At 46.5% G+C, this 27,806-nt stretch overlaps 2 protein-coding genes across 7 annotated transcripts in view; both read right to left on the bottom strand.

Moving 5' to 3' along the window:
• The window catches only part of LOC148507930 (uncharacterized), a 46,305-nt gene extending 40,434 nt beyond the window's left edge, over nucleotides 1-5,871 (bottom strand). The window contains exon 1 of one of the 3 annotated variants that reach the window (XM_088445310.1): nucleotides 5,848-5,871. The gene's annotated coding sequence lies outside the window, so the exon portion shown is untranslated. Of the gene's footprint in view, nucleotides 1-5,823 lie in introns of all 3 variants that reach the window. The other 2 variants (XM_088445313.1, XM_088445314.1) reach the window with 2 other exon arrangements.
• A 3,936-nt stretch (nucleotides 5,872-9,807) lies between these two features.
• The window catches only part of LOC148507929 (alpha-1,6-mannosyl-glycoprotein 2-beta-N-acetylglucosaminyltransferase-like), a 208,507-nt gene continuing 190,508 nt past the window's right edge, over nucleotides 9,808-27,806 (bottom strand). For 3 of the 4 annotated variants that reach the window (XM_088445353.1, XM_088445352.1, XM_088445350.1), the window contains exons 4-8: nucleotides 24,899-24,955; nucleotides 21,033-21,086; nucleotides 17,085-17,180; nucleotides 12,654-12,842; nucleotides 9,808-9,895 (exon numbers count right to left, since the gene is read on the bottom strand). In XM_088445353.1, the coding sequence (XP_088301479.1) occupies nucleotides 12,664-12,842; nucleotides 17,085-17,180; nucleotides 21,033-21,086; nucleotides 24,899-24,955 (386 nt within the window). In that variant the 3' untranslated portion in view covers nucleotides 9,808-9,895; nucleotides 12,654-12,663. The remainder of the gene's footprint in view (nucleotides 9,896-12,653; nucleotides 12,843-17,084; nucleotides 17,181-21,032; nucleotides 21,087-24,898; nucleotides 24,956-27,806) is intronic. The other variant, XM_088445354.1, reaches the window with a different exon arrangement.

The raw sequence follows: 27,806 nt of genomic DNA, 5'->3' as shown, positions 1-27,806 counted from the left end.
AGTGGTGAGCTTCCGGAAGCTCACTGGGGCTTGCAAAGGCCGAGACCCTACCACAAGGGTCTTGTTGCAAGCCCAATGGTCGCGATGGTCAAGACCATCATCTGGCCACTCGCTAAAGCTGTGGGTGGTCACCCACAGCTTAGCGAGCGGCCAGGAGGACGAACAAAAAAAAAACATGCGGCCACCCTGATTAAGAGCAAGCACTCGCTTTTTGCGAGCGCCTCTGAATCAGGCCCTGTGTCTATTTGTTTAATTTTAATATTTCTTTTGCAGGGGTACTATAGGTGCCAGCAGGCCCTTAATGCCCCGACTGCTGGTACCTGTGGTTCTCCAAGTACCAGTATGCGGGGATGCCTGCTGGGACCTGTAGTACTACTGCAAAAGACAATATTTATATTTTCATATGCACCACACTTTACATAATCAACCCAGCACCCACCGCCCAGGGGTGCTGGGGATAGCCTCTGGCTATCAGCCTGGGCCTGGGGTGCCCTGAGGAGGGGGACCCCTTTATTGGTGGGGGGTTCCCCAACTCCCCAGGGATCCCCGGCCTGGGCTAACTAGTTGTCAGGGGTGATGCTGCGGCTGGGGGTCCCGGTGAAAGGGCTCCCCTGGCTGTGGCATCACCCCTCGCTGGAAGGTGTCCAGTGTTGGTTCCCTACGCATTTCCCCCCCTGTATTTCCAGAACCAGGACCGGCTCAGAGCTATGTGCTGGTTGTTCTAAATACGGGGGACCCCTACGTCATTTGCCCCCCGTATTTTGGTAACCAGGACTGGTTCCGAAAAGCCTGGTGCTTGTTGTGCTTAATATGGGGGACCCCTATGTCGTTTGTTCCCTGTATTTAGCACAACCAGTACTGGGGCTCCAAAGCCCGCTGCTGGTTGTCTTCTAGGGGCCGTGGCTAAACCTTTTTTTTAATTTTTTTTTACACATTCAATTTTTAACAGATGCGCAGATGGATCTCACTGCTGCACTCGTGCATCTGTGACTTATTGATTTGATTTTCTCAGGTGCATACGCACTGCAAGTGAGCCCACTGTCGCCCACTGAAGCCTCCTTTGCACTGCACCGCTGACACTGCTCTGCACCACCGCTGCTGCCTATAACCGTCTCACACTCTGCACCTCCCAAACCAACCTCCTGTGTGCTGTCCCCACTTCCATCTGCGTTAGTGTACCATTTTTTTGCCCATCTCCCCTGCAGGTGGCCCGGTTTGCTCATCCAAACCCTGATAGTTAATAAATTTTAAAAAACCTATGAAATTCCATAGACAAAAACCTTACGGTTTCACATGTCCCATTAAGGCTGCTTAGACATGATCTGAAAATTCACAAAACCTATTGATTTGAAATTACGATCATTAAGGCTGATGCCTTAATAGACGTGTTCCTTGTGCAATACAGATATGGTATGCCATCACACCCTGTGGTTAACTGCAGATTCAGCACTCTCACAGAATGAGATTGCTGTCACTCACAAAATGGTGGAGCTGCTAATTCACAGAATTGTGTGCTCACTGGAATACAGACATGCAGTCTATGCAACTGAGGTCAAAGCAGAAAATAGAGCTGTGCAGATGGGATAAAAGTGGTGTGGATGGGGGGAGGAGACACAGCAGCATGGATAGGCGAGACACAAAGGCGTGTAGAGGAGTGAAGGTTAAGCAGTACGGGGGGTAGTCAAAGTAATGCAGATGGGTGGAAAGCAGTGGTGCGGATGGGGGAAACAGAGTGGCACGGTTTGGGGAGACAGCGACGTGGATGAGGGAAGAGAGTGGAATGTACATGGGAAGACAGAGCAGTGCAGATGGGTAAAGACAGATTGGTGTGGATAAGGGAATACAGGCTAGCACAAATAGGAGAACACACAACAGTAGGGATTGAGGAATACAGATTAGTGTGGATTGGTAGGAAGACAGAGTAGTGTGGGTGGGGGGAGGAGACAGAGTTGCACAGTTGGGGGGATAGAGTGGTGCAGATGGAGGAAGAAAGAGTGCCACAGAGGAAAGGAAGACAGAGGCGTGGCTTAGGGGACGGCAGTGGTGCAGAAGAAAACAGAGTGGCACGGATGCAGGGCGGTGCAAATGGAGAAAGACAGACATATTGGTGCAGATGAGAGAACACAGACTACCATAGTTCGGAGACCACACAGCAGTCGGGATTGGGGAAGACAGATTGGTGTGGATGGGGAGGAAGACAGAGTGGTGCGGGTGGTGGGGGGAGACAGAGTTGCACAGCTGGGGGACCAGAGTAGTGCAGATGGAGGAAGAAAGAGTGCCACAGATGAGAGAAAGACAGCAACGAGGCTGTGGAGAAGGCACAGATGCAGGGAGGTGCGGCTGTGGAAAAACATTGGCGTGGATGAGGGAACACAGACTAGCACAGTTGGAAGATTACACAGCAGTAGGGATTGGGGAATATATAGCAGCATGGAGGCATATAGGGGAAGAAAGTGTACATGCATAAACAGAGTATGATATTTTTAAAAATAAGGGAGCTGAACATGTATTCTAAATGAGAAAAAATGTATGCAGTGAGAAGGATGTTGGAAGCCAGTGAGATTGTTTTGGTGATCGAATGGGAAGATTGTGGGCACTGAGTGGGATGTGGGAACCACATAACTGCTCAAACCTCAGTTGCATAGACTGCATGTGTGTATTCCAATGAGCACACAATTCTGTGAATTAGCAAGCTCCACCATTTTGTGAGTGACAGCAATCTCATTCTGTGAGAGTGCTGAATCCGCTGTTAACCACAGGGTGTGATGGCATACCATATCTGTATTGCGCAAGGAACACGTCCATTAAGGTGTCAGCCTTAATGATGGTAATTTCATTGCTTTTTGAAGTATGAGTGGCAGAAAATCAATAGGCTTTGTGAATTTTCAGATCATGTCTAAGCAGTTTAATGGGACATGTGAAACCGTAAGGTTTTTTTGTCTATGGAATATATATATATATATATATATATATATATATATACTTGGTCTAGGCCCGTCCCTGCAAGTAGTGACACACTTTCATGTCAGGCAGTGTACTGACGTCTGTCATAGCAAGCAGAGCGGCCTGCGGAGGATCTCTTCACATCGCAAGATGAGACCAATCTTGTCTTGTGAGACAGAGCTCCCCTTGCGGTGGGGTGGGAGGTTGGGAAGCCCCCTCTCACCCACTGATACTGTGCACATGCGCAAGGTGTCTATTCACTGGAGAGAGAGAGAATTGGGAGATGCCCCGCAGCTCCTGGAGTGCTGGGCATGCCCCAAGTGTGACGAAAACAAGGGGAGTGGCTCATAGCCATGGTGTATCACATGACAATCCCCTTCTCATATGGACACGGCCCTTTATTTGGGCGCGTGCCTCGGACGCGAGCAAAATTCTAAAAGTTGCTCTTTCCATTAGCCGACGTGGGCCACTTTCTGAAAATTTTCAAGGGACACTTTAGATTCCAAATCCGCCTCTGCACACATCCGTAATACTGAGCAAAGACTGCAAAATCCATCAGTAACATTGAGTACAATCGCAGCCTCACGCACACTTGCACAAGCTCTGACCTTACTCAGGAATTGCTAACTTCATCGCAAGCAGTAAAAATCCAGGCTGCGTATGGCATAGCAATGGCTAATTTATGCACGCCCCTTTAACGGCGCTCAAATGCACTGGTAAGCCTGCATTTTGCCGACCACCCCCTGTCACTACCTCCAAAGTCACTTCCTGTCAATCACTCTGCGATGGGTCTGTGTAGTCGCTGCGATCGCAGTCCCGATCACAGTGGAGTCTTTGCGCAAGCGCACTGCGATGCATACGCATGCGCAGAACGCAACAATCGGCCGATTGCATGCGTAATCGCAGTTGTGATTGGTAGTGAATCAGGCCCCATGTTTGCGTGCACTACTAGCCACATCCCAGTCACCGCCCAGGATCGCCCATCACTATTCTGCCATGTGGGTTTTCAGAATTTTTTGCTCAATGTGTACATCGGCATTGCGTGCGGATTGCGTGCCACTCAGAATCAGGCCTATAATCGCCATGTCTGCGGGTGATGTCACAGAAGGCGAGGAGATGAAGTAAAGATTTATGATGCAATCAGATATTTGTATTGTAAATTAATATGCAAACATAAGTTTATTAGTGAAAACCCCTCTGTCTGGAATCACTCCACTATTTATATCAGGAGACTGACTTTGTGTATTCACACTTTGGGGCCTATTCATCATAACTAAACTTTCTCTGGAGGTAATTAGGATTAGAACTCGCATGGAGTTCTACCTAATTACCGGAGGAATTCATCATTCCTCCTCCCTATAACTATCTATTCCGAAAAGCTGTCATATTTGCGATGACAGCTTTTCAGGAAATAGATAGTTATCCCTATCTACACTAACTTACCGCAGCTGGAATCAGTGCTGCGCATTACATTTGTAAAACCAGCGCATGTGCAGCACTGCCTACAGATGCGGTAAGTTTGTGTCCCCCCCTCCGCTCACCTGCCCCCCTCCCCCCACCGCTCACCTCCCCCCCATCCAGCACTTACTGGCCCCCGCAGCAGCCTCCGGCTTAGTCTACTATGCTGTCATGTGGTCTCCCAATAGCACGCAGTACTGTTTAGAAAAAAAATAAAAAAAATTTTTCTAAACTTTATTGTGTTCTGCTGGGAGAACACATGACAGCATAGCAGACGGAGCCAGAGGAGAGACCAGAGCGCTGGATGGAGACGCCGGGGGACCTGCCCATGCTGACACAGGTAAGTGTTACCTGCTATTCGCCACCTCACAGTGGCGGATAGTAACTCCATCAAATTCCAAAAATACATAATTTTCGGAATTTGATGAATACCATAATTTCCATATCCCCATACTAATGTATGGGGAGTGTAGAAATTAACGCAGGGGGACTTAGCAAGGATATATCAGTGTTATCTCCTATGCTAAGTATCATCATGAATACTAAAATAACGTTATTTAAGGAAAATGTCCTTAAAAACATTTAGTGTTGATGAATAGGCCCCTGAGTCCTGTTACGGAGTCCCTAGCTGTGATACGTGTCAGCCATGCTCTATTGATAACACTGTAAAGCAGAGGGGTGCTCCCAGCTCCTCCCCCTCCCCCTCCCCATTCCCAGTTACTCTACACCAAGCAAATCACTTGGCGCCCTTTTTGTAATGTGCAGGCTCTGCTAGTGACATGCAGGAGACAGAGGCACCGTACGGCAGAGATCAGTGCAATACACAATCCGCACCGATCACTCTTGTGAATCTGTTTCCGTGTAGCCTCCACGTAATGTGATCTCTCACAATTCCAGCTTGCTGAAAACACACTGAGTTACTGAATTACAGGAGGGGGACGGGGGAAGCGGTGAGCTCAGATCTCACTGGTGATGGTGATCCCAGGAGCTCTGTAACACTGCAGCATGAAGCATAAAACAATGGGAGAGATGTACCAAGCCTTCTAAAGAGTGGAGAAGTTGCCCAATCAAGTTACATATAATTGTATTAAATGTACTTGATAAATGCTAGTTAGAAGCGGATTGGTTGCTATAAGAAACCTCCTCTTTTTCACTTCTTCACTCTTTAGAATGCTTGATACATTCCCCCCAAAGTCTTGCAAGGATGGCGAAGAAGGTTCAGGCATGAGAAAGAGGGTAGAGATAGAGAGGGCCTAACAATCCCAGATCTATCAATATTATTATTATTATTATTATTATTAGTATTATTATTATCTTAAATATGTAGTACCATCCCCAGCTGCTTACAAAGTGACCATCTACATGTAGATACGGCGACTCAGAGTACTGAATCCTACAGCCACACTCACTGGTCCCTCTAACCTGAGGTCTCTGGGAGTCACTAACCTCCGTCTTGCTCTCCCGTCCTTTGTCACATAAATGGTTTCACTTTCAGAAGGCCGGCAGTCCCCTCCCTCTAGCCTGAGCTTGCATATTGGAATCACATACAGGAGCTGCTGTAGCCTAGTGTATGACAGGATTAACCCATTTGCGGCAGGATCAATGTCTGTTTCTTTATATATTATATCCATAATTTTCTCTACTGGGGCAACAGGCTGAAGTTAGTTTCTTATTCACTTCTTATTCCTACTCCAGCTTCTCATTCACTGCTTATTCATGCTCCAGCTTCTTATTCACTTCATATTCCTACTCCAGCTTCTCATTCACTGCTTATTCATGTTCCAGCTTTTTATTCACTTCTTATTCATGTTCCAGCTTCTTATTCACTTCTTATTCATGCTCCAGCTTCTTATTCACTTCTTATTCATGCTCCAGCTTCTCATTCACTTCTTATTCATGTTCCAGCTTCTTATTCACTTCTTATTCATGTTCCAGCTTCTCATTCACTTCTTATTCATGTTCCAGCTTCTTATTCACTTCTTATTCCTGCTCCAGCTTCTTATTCACTTCTTATTCATGCTCCAGCTACTTATTCACTTCTTATTCCTGCTCCAGCTTCTTATTCACTTCTTATTCATGTTCCAACTTCTTATTCACTTCTTATTCGTGTTCCAGCTTCTTATTCACTTCTTATTCATGTTCCAGCTTCTTATTCACTTCTTATTCATGGTCCAGCTTCTCATTCACTTCTTATTCATGTTCCAGCTTCTCATTCACTTCTTATTCATGGTCCAGCTTCTTATTCACTTCTTATTCATGTTCCAGCTTCTATTTCACTTCTTATTCCTGCTCCAGCTTCTTATTCACTTCTTATTCCTGCTCCAGCTTCTTATTCACTTCTTATTCATGCTCCAGCTTCTTATTCACTTCTTATTCCTGCTCCAGCTTCTTATTCCTGCTCCAGCTTCTTATTCACTTCTTATTCATGTTCCAGCTTCTTATTCACTTCTTATTCCTGCTCCAGCTTCTCATTCACTTTTCATTCATGTTCCAGCTTCTTATTCACTTCTTATTCATGGTCCAGCTTCTTATTCACTTCTTATTCCTGCTCCAGCTTCTTATTCACTTCTTATTCCTGCTCCAGCTTCTTATTCACTTCTTATTCATGCTCCAGCTTCTTATTCACTTCTTATTCATGTTCCAGCTTCTTATTCACTTCTTATTCCTGCTCCAGCTTCTCATTCACTTCTTATTCATGTTCCAGCTTCTTATTCACTTCTTATTCACTTCTTATTCCTGCTCCAGCTTCTTATTCACTTCTTATTCCTGCTCCAGCTTCTTATTCACTTCTTATTCATGTTCTAGCTTCTTATTCACTTCTTATTCCTGCTCCAGCTTCTCATTCACTTCTTATTCCTGCTCCAGCTTCTTATTCACTTCTTATTCATGCTCCAGCTTCTTATTCACTTCTTATACATGCTCCAGCTCTTATTCACTTCTTATTCCTGCTCCAGCTTCTTATTCACTTCTTATTCATGCTCCAGCTTCTTATTCACTTCCTATTCCTGCTCCAGCTTCTTATTCCTGCTCCAGCTTCTTATTCACTTCTTATTCATGTTCCAGCTTCTTATTCACTTCTTATTCCTGCTCCAGCTTCTCATTCACTTCTTATTCATGTTCCAGCTTCTTATTCACTTCTTATTCATGGTCCAGCTTCTTATTCACTTCTTATTCATGGTCCAGCTTCTCATTCACTTCTTATTCATGTTGCAGCTTCTTATTCACTTCTTATTCCTGCTCCAGCTTCTTATTCACTTCTTATTCATGCTCCAGCTTCTTATTCACTTCTTATTCCTGCTCCAGCTTCTTATTCACTTCTTATTCATGTTCCAGCTTTTTATTCACTTCTTATTCCTGCTCCAGCTTCTCATTCACTTCTTATTCATGTTCCAGCTTCTTATTCACTTCTTATTCCTGCTCCAGCTTCTTATTCACTTCTTATTCCTGCTCCAGCTTCTTATTCACTTCTTATTCATGTTCTAGCTTCTTATTCACTTCTTATTCCTGCTCCAGCTTCTCATTCACTTCTTATTCCTGCTCCAGCTTCTTATTCACTTCTTATTCATGCTCCAGCTTCTTATTCACTTCTTATACATGCTCCAGCTCTTATTCACTTCTTATTCCTGCTCCAGCTTCTTATTCACTTCTTATTCATGCTCCAGCTTCTTATTCACTTCTTATTCCTGCTCCAGCTTCTTATTCCTGCTCCAGCTTCTTATTCACTTCTTATTCATGTTCCAGCTTCTTATTCACTTCTTATTCCTGCTCCAGCTTCTCATTCACTTCTTATTCATGTTCCAGCTTCTTATTCACTTCTTATTCATGGTCCAGCTTCTTATTCACTTCTTATTCATGGTCCAGCTTCTCATTCACTTCTTATTCATGTTCCAGCTTCTTATTCACTTCTTATTCCTGCTCCAGCTTCTTATTCACTTCTTATTCATGCTCCAGCTTCTTATTCACTTCTTATTCCTGCTCCAGCTTCTTATTCACTTCTTATTCATGTTCCAGCTTTTTATTCACGTCTTATTCCTGCTCCAGCTTCTCATTCACTTCTTATTCCTGCTCCAGCTTCTTATTCACTTCTTATTCCTGCTCCAGCTTCTTATTCACTTCTTATTCCTGCTCCAGCTTCTTATTCACTTCTTATTCCTGCTCTAACTTCTTATTCACTTCTTATTCATGTTCCTGCTTTTTATTCACTTCTTCAAGCTCCAGCTTCTTATTCACTTCTTATTCCTGCTCCAGCTTCTTAGTCACTTCTTGTTCCTGCTTCAGCTTTGTATTCACTTCTTATTCATGGTCCAGCTTCTTATTCACTTCTTATTCATGTTCCAGCTTCTTATTCACTTCTTATTCATGCTCCTGCTTCTCATTTACTTCTTAATCCTACTCCAGCTTTGTATTCACTTCTTATTCATGGTCCAGCTTCTTATTCAGAATGTTATATTAAAACAATTTAATCAAGTAAGATCACTAAGTATTAAAAAAATTGTGTCTCTTACACAAATTTCAATTGTATTTTGCCTGGCACAACAAATTTTGAGCATGAAATAGGGTGGTAAGGTGGGCACAGGCACCAGATTTTGTCATTTTTAATAAGTAGCTGTAGTTGTGTAAGGGTCAACCAATTTTACACTTGGAACCCACAGAGGGGGTCACTTACATATGACCCACTTGCAATTTGCTTTGACCAACAAGGTTTTGGGTATGAAACAGGGTAGTAAAGATGGCACAGGTACAACATGAATTGATTTGCTGTAGTTGAGCATGGGTTAAATAGCTTTTGTTAACAAATTTGGCACTTGGGGTCCCCCCCTCAAATCAGTAATAAGCCCCATTTCTCTTAGCACTTTCTGGTATTGGAATGCAGAATGAAAAATCAGTGTGGGGTTCCCCTTAATTTCAAATAACAGCAAAATGGCTGGTTATGCGAGGGGCTGGGGGGGGGGGGGGACACTATAGCAGAGAGAAATACATAGCATAGTGTCCATCTGCCATTATGTTAACCAGTCCCAAACTATTCAGCAAAGGGAGTTGAGGTCCCAATCGGACCTCCCGTTGGTGTACGCTGGTGAGAACTTTGACTCGGGGATGCTGGGCAGACCTTTGACCCGGGGAGCCTATTCTGGGCCTTTCCCTGGAAGGATTTGGACGATATCACATAATAAAACTTAATAGCTTGAAAATTTAAACCCAGGCAATGCCGGGTACCTCAGCTAGTCTTTATATAAATGTAGGGATAACAGATACAGATAATTACACCCAGCATACAGAATAGAGAGGTGATACTTGCAGCTGTCTGTAAATACACAAAAAGAAAAAGCACAGAGATCTATATTGTTGAAATGTAAGTTTATTATCAGCCATACATGTATTTTGACTGTATCCTGTCTAATGTGTTTTATCTGGAGAATTGACGCGGGTCTCTGGCGGTGTCTCACGTCCCAGGGAAGGTAGGTGAGTAGGCCTCTCTCAGTATTCTGGATCACTGCTAGAGAAAGAATCACACAGATGTTACCCCAATGGAAAATGTAAAGCGTCTTTAATCAAATATATGTCTCTGAGATGATCTTAAATGTTAACGCAACTAAAAACTCTTCATAAATAGATAAATAGCGAGGATGATCTCTGTGGAGTACATTTCACAGAATGAAATCCTCTGCAAAACAGTGATCTAGTCACTGACCCCTGTGGAGGCCTTAAAGAGGACTAGAACCCATCTTTTCTCAGAGCTGCAGAAACATTGTCATTCTAATTGACTGTTTAGTCTTGTCTGAGTACTGTAAAGTGTTCTGTACCCACACGTAAAGGTCTCAGGCCGGGGGAGGGGGGCTTCTAACTGTCATTTTTCAAACACAGCCTGTGACATGGCAGTTAGGGGCTGATTAGCTGGTACTTTACCTCCATCCAAGTTTTAGTAAATAGACCCTCTAGACTGGTAGTGGAAAGATAAGGGGGATAAAGACTGTGGAGTCCCTGCCCCAAGATTCCATTAAGTAGGTCAATAGTTGGTTTCCCCGAGGGAGTCAGGTCTGCAAAAATGGATGTGATGCTATCCCTCCCCAATTCTAACCATCCGTATTGCCAATAGTACTAGGGCTCTTCCCGTAACCCCAGGCTGGTGGGTGTGGCTTGTTTTAAAATGAGCAGTGTACGGGGGAGTCCTGATGCAATTTGCATCATCACTGACTGCCACCAATATGTAGTATCGCTCAGCCAATGCGACATTTTTTATTCGTTTATATATAATATCTGTTCATTTAACCAGCAACCTATGGATCTTCAGGGCCGTCATCAGGAGGGGACTGCCGGGACTAGAGTCCCGGGCACGGACAGAAAGGGGGCCCGGCCGGCTGCAGAGCAGACAAGCTCCGAGCTAGTAATAGCTCCCTCCTGATTAGTTGCCGATCCACGCACTCCAATTAACTCGCAGCCGGCACTAAATTAAAAATGCAGCTGCCTTACGGTCCCCGGGCCCTGTCTCTGGGCCTGATTCAGAGCCGGAAGCTCCGACCAGAGCGCTCGCTCTGAATCAGGGCCCTCCTACCTCAACTTGGAGCGGCCTCTTGGACGCTCGCATAGCTGTGGGTTGCCACCCACAGCTATAACGAGCGTCCATGATGATGGTCGCGATGGTCAAGACCATCGCAACCATCGGGCTTGCGACGAGACCCTGCGGTAGGGTCTCGTTGCCGCAAGCCCTGGAGTGACTTTCGCTCTATCAGAGCCAAAATCACTCCCACTGACATCACTAGTGATGTCAGTGGGGCCGGCTTCAGACGGTAGGCGTTCCCATAGGAACGCCTCCGTCTGGGCAGCCATGCCCCCGGCATGCAAACCAAAGGGGGCGTGCTGTCACTCACCATCTACAGCACGCCCCCTTTGGTGCGAGACCCCGAGCGACAGATTCCCCGTCGCTCGCCGGGTCTTGCGAATGCGTACGACGGAGCTCCCTCCGTTGTGCGCATGCGCACTTAGGCACCATCGACCCGCTTGCGAGCGTACAGCGCTCGCGAGCGGGTCAGAATCAGGCCCTCTGTCCGGGTGTGATCGTGAGCGGCAGCCAGTCCGGCAAATGCCAGCCATCGGGGAGAAGCTGGGTCAGGAGCAGAGCAGCCGGGGGAGAGGAAGGGACAGCAGCGGGGGAGGGAGCAGCAGTGGCGAGGGGAGAAGCTACCTGCTACAGCCGCTGTGAAGAGGAGGAAGTGCTCAGATGGGCAGGAGAGACTGCGGGGGATCCCACTTCCCATCCAGGTACAGAAACTCCTGCTCTCCCACTTTTACACTGCTCTCTCTCCCTGACCCCGCCCGCTCTCCCACCCTGACCCTGCTCTCCCACTTTTACCTTACTCTCCCCCTGCTCTCTCACCCTCCCCATGCTCTCCCAACCTCATTCCACTGTCACACCCCCACCTGTCTATTATAGATTAACATGTTATAATACCGACCCCCACAGCCCAAACTTTGATATTTTTTTTAAAAAATGGTTTACATACCAATTAATGCCACACCTCTGCTATAGCTCCACCCACATTCACAGCAACGCCCACCTCTGACAAACTGCCCCCCCCCCATCCCAAGGGGAGGGGCCCTGACTATTTTGACAGTCCCGGGCCCCACAATCTCTGATGGCAGCCCTGTGGATATTAGTGAGCTTATATTTATGTTGTACTGGTTATTTCATTTTTTTAAAAGCTTATCTGAATGTTTTATACGTTTTCGTGGAATTTATTGGGATCTCTAAATATTTCCTTCAAACATTTTTGTCGTAAGCCCCGGAGAGCTTCTGGCTCTGTCAGAGCCGGAAGCTCTCCACTGACATCACTAGTGATGTCAGTGGGGCCTCCCCCAAACGGCAGGCGTTCCCATGGGAACGCCTCCGTTTGGGCTGCCACCCCCCCAGCCCGCCTTCCAAACGGGGCGAGCTGTCAATCAACATCGACAGCTCGCCCCCTTTGGAAAGAGACTCGCTACGACCGGCGCTGTCAGTCATAGCGGGTCTCACGCATGCGCACGAAGGAGCCGGCTCCCTCGTGCGCATGTGCACTGGACAAACATCGAGGCGGCCGTGCAGTCGTAGACCGTACGGCCGCCTCTGAATGAAGCCCTAAGAGCTTGTCCTCCAGATAGATGCTCTGCGCATGTCAAAAATAAGCCAGTCACTCATACTGCAATGACTCGTCTGTCAGGTAGATATTAGTGTGATGAATGGTGCATCCCGTCCCTGACCTAGAGGGGAGAATACACACCTGAAAGATGTCATATCTCTCTTTCAGAATCGAGATCAGGCAGCAGGGGACTTCTGGGGGATCCTGTATTCATCTTTTTCTCACGACGGGGCGTGTGCTCATCAATGTTCTCGTTCTTTCTCTTTAGTGTGTTCTCTGATTTAAGGCTTTGGTTTGATGATACTGTAACATTTATGTTGAAACGTATCTCTGGAAATGTAAAAAAGAATAGTAAGTTAAAATACAAGTATCAGAATTCACACAGCGAAAGGTCACTCTGTGAGAGAGAGCATGGTGGACATTGTGAGTGCTGAGATTTGCTCTGCAGACCTGCACTGTGTGGATTGGTGGGTTCATAGTGGGGGCGGACCCAGTGATGTCACAGCAGCTTAACGGAATGTCATTTTTGACCTGTATTGAAAAACATTAGGCTACTGCCTTAAAGATATTATATGGGATAGATAACATAGCTACATCTGCGATCCTGGTATCCCATGCTTGATTGCACCTGCGTTCTCCATATGGTGTATGCAGCTCAGACTTCTGTAACCACTATATTCATATATTCCTATTGTAAACACTGTGTTATTGCTGACTGCACTGTGAATGTTCCATATTGTAGTTTCGGCTAATGCGGGCAATACATCTATAGCCCGATTCCCCGTTCTGCCGATGCTGATCCCATCTGCTAACTGGCGATGAAAAATGCACATGCGCAATGGCTAACAATCGCTCGATCTGCGCATTTATCGGCATTGCGTAAATCTCTAAATCAGGCCCTAAATGTGTTTGCACCCCTTGAATTGCAACTTGGTTTGTCCAGGTGCACTCATAATCAGTTCCTAAGTACTGTATTTTACCGTCAGCTTTCATATAATTTTTTCTGTTGTGTGGTTAGTTGGCATGATTCAGAGCTGGACGCTCTGAAAGAGCGCTCGCTCTGAATCTGGGCATTTTTTTTTTTGTGCGGCTGACCACCCACAAATATAGTGAGCGGCCAGGTTGATGGTTGCGATGGTCAAGACCATCGCGACCATAGGGCTTGCGACGAGACCCTTGTGGTAGGGTCTCGTGGCCGCAAGCCCCAGAGAGCTTCTGGCTCTAATAGAGCCGGAAGCTCTCCCACTGACATCACTGGTGATGTCAGTGGGGCCGCCCCCAAACGACAAGTGTTCCGTCAGGAACGCCTCCGTTTGGCCAGCCACCCCCACTGGCCGCCCACCAAACGGGGCGACCTGTCACTCACCATTGACAGCTCGCCCCCTTTAGTGCGAGACCCGGAGCGACGGAGCACCCGTCGCTAGCCGGGTCTCGCGCATGCGCACGGCGGAGCCGGTTCCGTCATGTGCATGCCCAGTGGTTAAACATTGACCCGGTTGCGAGCACTCAGCGCTTGCGACCGGGTCTGAATCCGGCCCTAAGGTCTGTGGGGGCCCCTGGGCAACGAACATGTGGGGGCCCCTATTAAATGTGGACAAACTGGGGGTATGCACAATGGGGACCTCATGCAGAGCCCCCAGTAGTGCCCCATATGCAGAGCTCACAGTAGTGGTGCCCTTTATGCAGTGCCCCCAGGAGTGGTTCCCTTTATGCAGTGCACCCTATGCAATACCCCCATTAGTAGTGCCCCCAGTAGTCATGCCCCCTGTAGTCATGTCCCCAGTAGTAATGCCCCATGTTGTAGTGCCCCAGAAGTAATGCCCCTAGTGCCCCCAATAGTAATGGTCCCTGTAGTAGTGCCCCAGTAGTAATTGCCCCCAGTAGTAGTGCCCCTTGTATAAATGCCCCAGTAGTAATTCCCCCAGTATTAATGCTCCCTCTAGTAGTGCCCCCTGTATAAATGCCCCCCATAGTAATGCCCCCCGAGTATTGCCCCCAGTACTAGTGCCCCTTGTATAAATGCCCCAGTAGTAATGGTTCCGTCTCCTCCGGCCCAATTTAACCCCGATCGGTGTGGTGGCCCTTTATGTGTGGGGGGCCCAAGGACGACCGCAACTGTCGACCCCCCGTTAATCTGGCCCTAATCCCGACACAGGGAATGCCAGCACTTAGAATACCGGCGTCAGAATCCCGACACCTATCAGAATCCCAACCACCCGGCATGCTGAAGGTAAGTAGTGGGGTTGGGGGGATGGTTAAGGTTAAGGGTTAGAGAGGCTCTATGGGGAGAATTAGGGTTAGGCACCAAGGGGGAGGTTAGGTTCAAGCACCAGGGAGGGAGGGATAGGGGTAGGGAGAGGTTAGCATACCTACTGACAAGCATCAGTATCCTAACCCTGTCGGGATGCCAGCGTTGGGATTTGACCGCCGGGATCCCCGAATGCCAGCTTCCCGTAACCATTCCTTATACTCTACCTTGAGATCCATTGTCATTGTCTAATGTCTGCTCTGGTCTCCAGTTTGTGGTCTCTGAGCCTGATTCAGAGCTGAACGCTCTGACCAGAGCGCTCGCTCTGAATCAGGGCCCTCCTCCATAAAAATGGAGCGTCCTCCTGGACGCTCGTATAGCTGTGGGTGACCACCCACAGCTATAGCGAGCGTCCATGATGATGGTCACGATGGTCTTGACCATCGCGACCATAGGGCTTGCGACGAGACCCTGCAGTAGGGTCTCGCTGCCGCAAGCCATGGAGTGATTTTGGCTCTATCAGAGCCAAAATCACTCCCACTGACATCACTAGTGATGTCAGTGGGGCCGGCTTCAGACGGTAGGCGTTCCCATGGGAACGCCTCCGTCTGGCAGGCACGCCGCCGGCACGCCCACCAAAGGGGGCGTGCTGTCAATCAACATCGACAGCACGCCCCCTGTGGTGCGAGACCCGGAGCGATGGAGAGCCCGTCGCTCGCCGGGTCTTGAGCATGCGCACGACGGAGCTCCCTCCATCGTGCGCATGCGCAGTGGGGGAACATCGACCCGCTTGCGAGCGTACTGCCGCTCACGAGCGGGTCTGAATGACCCCCTCTGTCTGCACCGTCACAGAGCAAGAATTCTGCACAACGCTTTCTGCATCAAAGAATAATGGAATTTCTGTATTATAACAATGACAGAAACAGAAGGATAATCTGATGCCAGTGTCTTCAGCAAAATTGTGCTAACCCTGGGTGTTGTATTAAGCTTCTCGTAGAGTGACAGTGAAGCTATCCTGTGTAAAGAGAATCTAGCAGATACAGCAGGTTCAGATGCATTATATAACAGTTCATTAAGATTGAAAAAGGAGGTAGATATTTTACTACTCGGCTTCACACTCTCCAGTGTTCTCCCCAGAATTTTTTTCCAGCCGAGTGGCATCCAAAAGTAGCCGGGTGGGGGCCTTCGCTGAAGTAGTGCCCCTATGTAGTGCCCCCAGACTGGCCCATTATGCAGTGCCCCTAGGCTTAAAGTGTCCCTTATGCAGTGCCCCCAGGCTGGCCCCTTTATGCAGTGCCCCCAGGCTTAAATAGTGCCCCCAGGCTGGCCCCCTTATGCAGTGCCTCCAGGCTGGCCCCTTTATGCAGTGCCCCCAGGCTTGCCCCTTTATGCAGTGTCCCCAGGCTGGCCCCTTTATGCAGTGTCCCCAGACTTAAATAGTTCCCCCAGACTGGTCCTGGTCCTGGCCCCTGCCCCAGCACTTACCTTTACTTGCTGGCCGCTCGCCCGCTCTCCCGCTTGCCGCTGCCTCGCGCTGACTGGATCTAACTAGATCCAGCAGGCGCGCGGGGCAGGCTCCTCACGCCGCGGGTAACGTCATGACATCATCCGCGCAGTGCATCACTGGGAACGCTGGCCTCTGAAGTGATCGGAGGCTTCTTTAGCCTCCGGTCACTTCAGAGGCCAGCGTTCCACAGCAGGGGACAGCGGGGGTCGGTGGGGAAAAGTGCTGGGCGGCAGGCTGTTTCTGCCGGGCGATGCGTCCGCAGAAAACAGCCTGGGGAGAACACTGCTCTCTGATTATCATAGGCTGTCCTAGTTCCGTACTAAGCCAAGGAAAAACCTTAGTTGAGGCTTAAAGGCCTCCACCTTGTCTATCTGGGGTTTGACCTTCAATCGTCCAACTACGAGTACAAAGCCCATGTATTTTGCCTCTCACATGGCAAAGGTACAATTTTGGGGATTGGCATTAAGGTTTTAGGTCCTCATACACACCAGGACTGCCTCTACCTTGGAAAGGTGGAATTCCCGATCCTGAGAGTAGATGACTTAGTCCTTTGTAGATGTGTCAGTCTATGTGTTAGAGGTCAACAATTGTCAATGGTTACATTCATCAAAATAGCATTCACTGTGCTACATTGAGGCAAAGGGGAACCGGAGCACAGGTGTAAGGGTTTATGTGCCTTACAATGTACATGGTTAATGGTTTCAAAGTCTGCATAAAACTATGCAATGTATTTTTCATTCTTGTTTTATTTATCATTGTTTCCATTTTGGGGTTAGTTGCCCTGTAATATGTAATGTACAGAGCAGTTATACTCTACCTTGAGATCCATTGTTACTATCCCCTGTCAGCTCTTGGCTCGAGGTTGTGGTCTCTACCTGCACTGTCACGGAGCAAGAATTGTGCACAACGCTTTCTGCATCAGTGATCAGTGGGATGAGAAGAAAAATACTTTAATTCCTATATTAAATTAAAGTGAGTTCCATAAATTGCTGCAACCATATCATTAACAGTTGTTTGCATACCATTAATATATACATATACATATAACTATGTGCTTGCCACTCATGTATTTAAGGACAACAATTGAAAATCTTCAGGTTACTCCACTTAAGATTTGAAAAAAGAGGTGCACTTACCATACACTATCAGTTAAAAGTTTTAAAACAATCCCGTTTTTTTCCAGTTTTTATTGAAATTCGGTTAAACAAAGTAACAAAATGCCATTTTCAGGGAACAAGTAAGGGATTAAGTAGTTCTGCAGCAATGAAAACGAGCCTTGCCTGGGCCATAAAGCATAGGGGGACACTGAATACCCCATGTTTTGCCAGTAAAAGCATTGCCCTTTTAAATTTTGGGCTTAAACACTCCAGGAAGCAGCAGCTTTTACAAGTTGCTGCTTAGTAAATAAACCCGTGACACTAACTGCCAAACATGGACGAGTAAGCGTTACAGTCTGGGGCTCTGTTGCTAAGGGGGGGAAATCAATTAAGATGCGAAAAAGCGAAAACTTAACGTCAGAGAAGTTTTTGCACAAATCGTGTGTTTTGGTGCGATGTTTTCGCGTCTTTTGTCTGTGCACGCTCCCATTTGAACCGTGGAGCTGATTCAGACCCGGTCGCTAGATGCGTTCGCTCGTTCTCAGCGTATGCAAATTCGGCTAAGTGACTGCTAGGCAGGCGAACACACGGCAAGGCATAAGCACACCCACTATGTCTTGGCATGCGATCGCTTTGTGTATGTAGACGCCTCCAGCTTGTCTTAAGACGTCCACTTGCTCACATTATCTCCAGGAAGTGTATGCAACCATCGGTACATCAAGGACCATCGGATGCATTCGCAGCACTTGAGGTTGACTATACCCTACCGCAAGCACTGCGAGCACTTCAGTGTCAAATTCGACCAGGTGACGTGTACTATGACGCTGCGTCTTAATTATGCACGCCTCTGCAACGGCGTTAATATGCTCAGACACGGCTGCGTTCGCACCTCCACTCCCGCGTTACTAGTGGCCTGCCCCTGTTACCACCCACAAACGGCCTCTCCTGTCACTCATTCTGCTGGGCTGTCTATGCTGGGCAAGCAAACACTTCCCGATCTTTTGCAGTGGTTCGGGCACGTGCACTGCGATGCACATGCATGCGCACAATGCAAACCATCTGCAGCTACGAGCGAGCACTTCTTAGCGTCCGGGTCTGAATCCTATCCTATCCTAGTTTTTAGACAAAAATAGGGGTTTTGCACAACTTTTCACCTGCTCTGAAATGGTGAAAACTTTTCGCCATTTTTCGTCTATGGAGAATTCGCACATGCAAAAACTTTGACAATAGGATTGCACGATACGCATTTCACACGTGCGAAAGCTTTTTGCTTGTCGTGGCTAATTGAATCTGGCCCTGAGTGGGAGGCTTGGGACTCTGGGCCTGATTCAGACCCAGTCGCAAGCACTGAAAGCTTGCAACCGGGTCGATGTTTGCACACTGGGCATGTGCACGACAGCACGGTGATTGACAGCACGCCCCCTTTGGTGGGCGTGCCAGGGGCGTGGCTGCCCAGACGGAGGCATTCCAATGGGAACGCCTACCGTCTGGGTCCGGCCCCACTGACATCACTAGTGATGTCAGTGGGAGTGCTTTTGGCTCTGATAGAGCCAAAAGCACTCCTGGGCTTGCGGCAGCGAGACCCTACCGCAGGGTCTCGTCGCAAGCCCGATGGTCGCGATGGTCTTGACCATCGCGACCATCATTTTGGCCGCTCGCTATAGCTGTGGGTGGTCACCCACAGCTATGCGAGTGGCCAGGAGGCCGCTCCAAAAGGTAGGAGGGACGGCCCTGATTCAGAGCGAGTGCTCTGTCAGAGCGTCCGGCTCTGAATCAGGGCCTCAGTATATATGAGAATAGTTCCTTTTATTCACTGGGGACTTAATAACGACTGGTGATACAAACTAAATAAGTCCTTTCACAATTGAAATAATAGTTTAGAAATGTATCCACTTTGGTAAACATCCACTGGTGACTCACTAACAAACAGGCGGCCACATAAGATTTCTCCCGAGCTCAGCAGCGGGCTAGATCACCTTTTTCTTGCTACGGGGATCCTGGATCTATGATCACGCAATCTAAGATACCAATAATGATCCTCTGCCGGCAACGCCGCACAGCCAGCGTGTGTCCGTCTATGTTCTATTCACGGCCACTGGAGGCCAGGATCCCTGCAGCAAGAAAAAGGTGATAACCCTCCTGTCCCGCAGCCTAACCCTCCCCCTCCCGCAGATTCCTAACCCTAATCCTAGCCCTAATAGCCACCGTTGGGATTCTGTAGCCTTCTGACTGCTGTCAAGATTCCGGTGCCTGGATTCTGACCGCCGGCATTGTAGGCGTTGGGTTGCCGACTACATCCCAAGTCATGTACCTCATCAAATGCACTCTTTTTTAGTAAATTGAGGTAAGTAAGGCTATTCAGTGGGTGCTGAGAGTGCGGTCTGGTACCAGGGGCCCGTGTGCACCCGGCACCCATTATACTGCTACTGCCAGTAAAATCTGTTTACCCTGTGTGTGCCTTCTATACTGTGATCAGCTTCTGTCTCTACTCTGCCACCGAAATTACTCCACAAAAAGCAGTACCGCTACTATCCATGTTATTAGGAAGGTGCAGGGTGAATGACTTCTCTCATTTGGTAAATTAGGCAACATGTCAACATTAGGGTGAGGCTGTGGGACGGGAGAGACTGGAGGGTTAGGGTAGCGGTTCCCAAACTGTGTGCCGTGGCACCCTGGGTGCCTCAGGACACTTGCAGTGGTGCCTCAGGTTGGTGGTCCAGCACCAAATCAAATTATTTATGGTCAATGTAATGTAAATATGTGGACAAATAGAAGAACAACCCTGTCCACCACCACCACATAACTGAGCCTAATGGAGCATACACCCGGTCAGATTTGTCAGATCTGTCAGATGAACGATTGAACGATTATTGACTGCATTAAAATTAATGGAATCATCCAAGTCTGGCTGCAAACACATCAGATATCGTTTTCTGACCATCGGGAACGCGCATCGTTCAAATCGTTCATCTGACAGATCTGACAGATGTCAGATTTTCCTTCGGATATGGACGATTGAACGATTTTTTAAATCGTTATCTTTCAGATCTGAAGAAAAATCTGACCGTGTGTATGCACCATAAGGATGACAGACCAGCACAATATACTTCACTTTACTACTTTTTTTTCGGAATTTCTCAATAACAAACTTTTGGCTTAGGGGTGCCGTGAAAACAATTCAGATACTTTAGGGTGCCGTGATTCAAAAAAGTTTGGGAACCACTGAGTTAGGGTTATACTATGGAGGCGGGAGGATAGGTTTGAGCACTGGGGGGAGGCTTAGGGGTAGGGATTAGAGTTAGAGGAAGAATACAATCCGGAACAGTAGCTCCGTCATATGTCTGCACAGGATGTCGCACATGACCGCCAGGACCCAGAGGAAACCACTCGGCTGCTACAATCATCAGGAGCAGGCAAATCACTGCTGTGCCACCAGGGATGTTATGTCGACAGCCTTCTTTCCCGTGTTCAACCCTGCTCGCTACCCGGGTTGGATTGCTGGATCACTGGAGCCGGGAATCCAATCCTGGCCTCTTTTAGTGAGCCGCAACCAGGGTTGACACGTCAGTAACCTGGGTTATTTGGCCAGTGTAACGGGTATTATTGTGTATATAGATAATATGCCCATTTTACCACTATGACATTAGATGGAAAGATGTCTGCGTCACCTTCGCTGTCGTTGTCCTTGTTTCTTTCTTCAGATAGTTCAGAAAAATCGATGTCTGTAAAACATATTAAACAGATTACCACACCCTATTCACATGTGTGATCACTCGGATAGTTATATATTATTTATCTTGTTTATAAAGCACCACCATATTGCGCAGCGCTTTACAGAGAGTATTGTGTTATTCAGGTCAGTCCCTGGGCCTGATTAAGATTTGGGAATAGAGTAAGATAGAGCAAGTAATACCCCTTTTACACTAATCTCCTAGGTTTGACCCATACTTGTCAACTCTCCCTGATTGTCAGGGAGACTCCCTGAAATAGCAGTGATCTCCCTGTCTCCCTGAAGAATCCAGCAATCTCCCTGGTAGCACCTTACCCCCATTATGTAGCTGTTATAAAAAAACAAACAAACATATATACATTCAAATGGGATCATTAGTATCATTTCCCTGCATTGGTTATAAGGCACAATGATCACTATGGCTACATGCATTTTCTGAAAAGCATCAGTGTGTTTTTATCAACAAGTAGATCATACTAAGGGGTCTATTTACTAAGCAGTGTTAGGAGACAGAGTGAAAAGTGATAAGGTGCCAGCCAATCAGCTCCTAACTGTCATCTCACAGGCTGTGTTTGAAAAATGACAGTTGGGAGCTGATTGGTTGGCATCTTATCACTTTCACATCACTTTTCACTCTGTCTCCTAACACTGCTTAGTAAATAGACCCCTAATTGCTTTGGGGCTCATTTACCTTTAGAATGTAAGTCAGGTCTATGACACGCCTCTCAGATGTAGCAGTACACGCCCACTTTACCGCCGCGCTCATTGGTGGTGCTTTCACAATCTCCCTGAAATGCTTTTTCAAAAGTAGGCAAGTATGGTCTGACCTGGTATTTGGAACAAGGTTTCATGCTGGACCAGGCATGGGACAAACACCCCTTCAGACTGTGAATAACCCGGGTCGGTGCCGTTCACGCTGCACACGGGTGCAGTGGAACTGGTCTGCCAGAGCTTGGAGATTACATCATCTCCAAGCGCGGAGAAACAAGGAAGTCCCCATGGTATAAACGTAAACCTGGGGTACCGTTTACACTGCTGGGTTACACAGGTCGTTCCCGTGTTAAACCCTGCAAGCTATGCAGGTTGGATTGCCGGGTCGCTCGAGCCGGGAATCCAGTCCTTGCCTGTTTCACACCTAGCAGTAACCCTGCTGCTAGTCTGTGCAAATGGACAAACCATGTTGCAATGCATACCTCCTGACATGACCCATTCCAGGAGGGACAATCTGCTCTGCTCCTGGACTTACCTCTTAATTTATGATTGCCGTCACCGGTATACAAGTCTCACACACATACAGTCAGGGGCATAAATATTGGGACATTGACAGAATTTTCATATTTTGGCCTCTATTCACCACCACAATGGCTTTGAAATGAAACAAACAAGATGTGCTTTAACTGCAGACTTTCAGATTTAATTTGAGGGTAATTACATCCAAATCAGGTGAACGGTGTAGGAATTACAACGGTTTCTATATGTGCCTCCCACTTTTTACGGGGCCAAAAGTAATGTGACAAACTAAGCAATACTAAATCTAACTTTCACTTTTTAATACTTTGTTGCAAATCCTTTGCAGGCAATTACAGCCTGAAGTCTGGAACGCATAGACATCACCAGACGCTGGGTTTCATCCCTGGTGATGCTCTGCCAGGCCTCTACTGCAAATGTCTTCAGTTCCTGATTGTTCTTGGGGCATTTTCCCTTCTTCATTTTACCGTCTTCATCAAGTGAAATGCATGCTCAATCGGATTCAGGTCAGGGGATTGACTTGGCCATTGCATAACATTCCACTTTTTAGCCTTAAAAAACTCTTTGGTTGCTTTTGCAGTATGCTTCGGGTCATTGTCCATCTGCACTGTGAAGCGCCGTCCAATGAGTTCTGAAGCATTTGACTGAATATGAGCATATAATATTGCCCAAAACACTTCAGAATTCATTCTGCTGCTTTTGTCAGCAGTCACATCATCAATAAATAAAAGGGAACCAGTTCCATTGGCAGCCATACATGCCCACGCCATGACACTACCACACCATGCTTCACTGATGAGGTGGTATGTTTTGGATCACGAGCAGTTCATTTCCTTTTCCATACTCTTCTCTTCCCATCACTCTGGTACAAGTTGATCTTTGTCTCATCTGTCCATAGGATGTTGTTCCAGAACTGTAATGGCTTTTTTAGATGTTGTTTGGCAAACTCTAATCTAGTCTTCCTGTTTTTGTGGCTCACCAATGGTTTACATCTTGTGGTGAACCCTCTATATTCACTCTTGTGAAGTCTTCTCTTGATTGTTGACTTTGACACATATACACCTACCTCCTGGAGAGTGTTCTTGATTTGGCCAACTGTTGTGAAGGGGATTTTCTTCACCAGGGAAATAATTATTCTATCATCCACCACAGTTGTTTTCCGTGGTCTTCCGGGTCTTTTGGTGTTGCTGAGCTCTCCGGTGCATTGTTTCTTTTTAAGAATGTTCCAAACAGTTGATTTGGCCACACCTAATGTTTTTGCTATCTCTCGGATGGGTTTGTTTTGATTTTTCAGCCTAATGATGGCTTGTTTCACTGATAGTGACAGCTCTTTGGATCTCATATTGAGAGTCGACAGCAACTGATTCCAAATGCAAATGTCACACCTAGAATCAACTCCAGACCTTTTACCTGCTTAATTGATAATGAAATAACGAGGGAATAGCCCACACCTGTCCATGAAATAGCTTTTGAGTTGATAGTCCCATTACTTTTGGCCCCTTAAAAAGTGTAAGGCACATATAGAAACCGTTGTAATTCCTACACCGTTCACCTGATTTGGATGTAATTACCCTCAAATTAAATCTGAAAGTATGCAGTTAAAGCACATCTTGTTTGTTTCATTTCAAAGCCATTGTGGTGGTGAATAGAGGCCAAAATATGAAAATTCTGGCAATGTCCCAATATTTATGCAGCTGACTGTAGCACTAACACATAAAACAAGATTAGGGGGGTCCTCAATAATAAGTATCGTCCCTGGGACTATACTTTTTATTGAGGACCCCTTAATCTAGTGTTATGTGTGTGAGTCTTGTATACCGGTACTAGGCACAGTTAGTATATGGATTATATATTATTTTATTTATTTATCTACAAGCAGTGAGCATATTGGATAATTAGATACTGTGAATAAAGGATGATATGAATGAATAACTTTAAATTGAGTCTATGAATTAATATTAGGGATATGCGCGGGCACTGATCTAGTTGTTTTTAGATTGAGCAGCATGTAGGCTCGAACTGTTGACTTGCTGACAAGCACGATATGTCAGCTCGAACCGCCAGTTCCAGCGACATATCGTATAGTGTGTACTGTACCCAGATTTACTCCCAAATCTGAATCAGGCCCTATATACTAAATTCCTCACCACACAAATATACCCAAACGAGGGTACATTTTGTCAGACATCAGTGAACCTACCAGTTTGTTTTTGGAGTGTGGGAAGAAAGCTGGGCACCCAGAGGAATTCCACATATACTAATGCCACAGATATAGTGTCCCAGTCAGAATCAAACCAATGCCTTATCTCTGTGAGGCAGCAGTGCTAACCACTGTGCTAACACGTCGCCGACACTAGAGAAGCAATGATCTTTACATACTTGACTCACCCAGAGGAATCCCACACATACACAGGGTAAAAGATACTAACGCCACAGAGATAGTGCCCTGGTCAGAATCAAACCAATGCCTTATCTCTGTGCGGCAGGAGTGCTGACCACTGTGCCACCATGTCACTGTATTTTAAAGACACTAGAGAAGCAACGATCTTTACATACCTGACTCCTGGCTGCTTCCGGCACTCTTCATCTCTTGAGTGTTGGACTCGGTCTGTTCTGCAGAAAGGAAAGAGAGTACATGGTGTGATAATGTACATGAGATGCAGCCAAATTAGAATTGATGACTTTATTTCACTGCCGTATGATTTACTGACTATGACAACATATAATATTGTATTAAAGGCACAGTATATAGGCGACCTGTAGTATGGACCACGGATTATATTACTATATAGGTACTCTAATGACAGGTTCCCTTTACCGTAACAGTAGTTTGCAGATTATCAGTATACTTTTATGTCATTTGGATGATTTTCATTGTTTGTAAATAATATATATATTTGTGGATATGTATTTCATTGTTAATGTAGTGTACAGTATAAAAGGACAAAAAATACATTCATTAGGGCAGGAGGAGAGAGAGAGAGAACCACTGGAGCACAGGTACCTTATCACATCTCACTACACAAGTCCTCCTCCATAGGAGATTCACTATAAACAGTGACAGGACTGCTGGTGCAGGAAAGCTAATTTATTGCAAAGACTAGGAAAATGCATCGCAGTGCGCGAACACCCCACTGCGATGGGGACTGCGATCGCAGTGGATACGCAGGCCCATCGCAAACAGGAAGTACAGTTTGGGGGTGGTGACGAGTGGGGTGGTCGGTGTAACGCAGGCGTGGCAGTGCGTTTGAACGCCGTTACAGGGGCGTGCATAAATTAGCCACTGCGATGCCATACGCAGCTTGGGCTTTCACTGCGTGCAATGAGGTTAGCAATTCCTGAGTAAGGTCAGCAAGTGTGCGTGAGGCTGCGATAGTACTCGATGTTACCGATGTTTATTTCCCAAGGTGCAAAACAGAAATAAATACACCATCGCCATACTTGCAGGTACTTTCCATAGACAGGAATACAACACAGGAATTTACCAAAAATTGTAATTATAATCACGGGTGTAATTTAAGCAAACTCGGTCCTAAATAGAACTTTTAGACTACCTCCTGAGCTGCATTTCTAGCAGAAACATAAACAGATCAGTGTCATCCGTGTATGTGTCTAAATAATGATAAAAATTGTTAATTTTACAAAAAAATTTATACTGGGGTGAGTATAGTGTTTGTGTGTAATTAACTTTTACTTTCTACGGTGTGTGTGTGTGTCCTGTGTTGTTTTTTTTACTATTTTCTTTTACAGTGGGGGTACCAGTGCCGGCCATCTGCTAGCATTTGTAGTTCTTTAAGTGCCAAGGGGCACTTACTGTAGTCTCACTGTAAAAAACAATATAATACATTAATTAATTATGAACACTATTACCCCTGCACCAACCGGCCAGGCGTGCAGGGAAGAGCCCCGGGCTTCAGTCCAGGGCTGGGGTACTCAGGAGAGAGGGGGACCCCTTTATTGGGGGGGTCCCCACCTCTCCTGGTATCCCCAGACTGGGCTGACTAGTTTGGGGTGTTAATGCTTTGGCCAGGGGACCCGGTGAAAGGGTCCCCTGGCTGTGGCATTACACTCCGACTAGTTTGAGCCCGATGCTGGTTTTAAAAATACAGGGAACACCACGCAATTTTTTCCCCATATTTTTAAAACCAAGACTGGCTCACAGAGTCCAGTGCTGGTTCATAAAATACGGGGGACCCCTATACATTTTGTCTCCCGTATTTTTAGAACCAGGACTGGCTCACAGAGCCCGGGGCTGGTTATGCTTTTGAGAGGTGAACCGCACATCGTTTTCTGTTCTTATTTTTACTCTTTGAGTATGTTTTTTTATTACACTGATATATGCAGGCTACATGTTCGGGAGTATTGGGCTATGTGGTACACGGGTAGGAAACATGATCACAGACACCATAGAAAAACACGATTCAGCAAAACACGATTCTTGGTAGATTTTGAGTGTTTCAGCTGAAACAAATCACCCGTGTTCCTGCGATGCCGTGAATGTTTAAACTCGGGCAATCACGGGCCAGACATGATTCTTAGTAATTTACCCCTATAACTTACTGAGCCAAGCAACCTGAGTAATGACAAGCTAGATTCCCTATACCAGGGGAATTTGATGCTATTGACTCAAAAAAGACAGCTACACTATTTCAGTTAATGGCATTGGCAAACAAGTACATTAAATCTAATGATCACCTAAAGACAGAGAGGTACTATAGCCAAAGAAACTGTATAGATATCTAAATTAATAAAAGCTGTTACTTTAAGGTTAATAATTACTAGAACTCAGTTTCAGTATAAGATATGTGCACCACCGAGAGTATGGCCATACACTGAAAGGACAAAAGTGTTCTATTAACAGAAATAATTAAGAGTTATGTAGAGAGCCTGGCTTGTGTCTGTACATGCAGCTGTTGGTTCTGTGTGCAGCTGCAGGTTGTTAGAGGGGCTCTTAGGGGTATATTTACTAAAGTGCGAGTTACTAGAAGTGGAGATATTGCCCAAAACAACCAATAAGATTCTATTTAACAGTTATCTAGCACCCAATAGATTCTATACAGTGCTAGATAAGTCTTAAGTAGAATTGGTTGCTATGGGCAACATCTCCACTTCTAAAAACTCGCACTTTAGTAAATATACCCCTTAGGGTGTATAATATATTTAGCTTAAAACAGGAGCCAAGTCTTTTAGAAGCTCTTTTATAGGTGCTATACTGTATAATGCTACACTGTACACTGAACACAGATCTGTATAGGGAAATATGGCCCTCATTCAGAGCCGTACGCTCTGAGCAGAGCGCACGCTCTGAATGAGGGCCGGGCTCCATTTTCATGGAGCGTCCTCCTGGACGCTCGTATAGCTGTGGGTCACCACCCACAGGCTATACGAGCGTGCATTGTGATGGTCGCGATGGTCGAGACCATCGCGACCATCGAATTTGCGAGCCGGAGCCTGCGGTTGAGGT

This window comes from Taudactylus pleione, unplaced genomic scaffold (assembly GCF_031769625.1).
Source record: "Taudactylus pleione unplaced genomic scaffold, aTauple2 ptg000378l, whole genome shotgun sequence".
In the NCBI taxonomy this organism is placed as follows: domain Eukaryota; kingdom Metazoa; phylum Chordata; class Amphibia; order Anura; family Myobatrachidae; genus Taudactylus; species Taudactylus pleione.
Note: the sequence above shows the minus strand (reverse complement) of the source record. Positions and strands in the feature narration are given on the sequence as shown.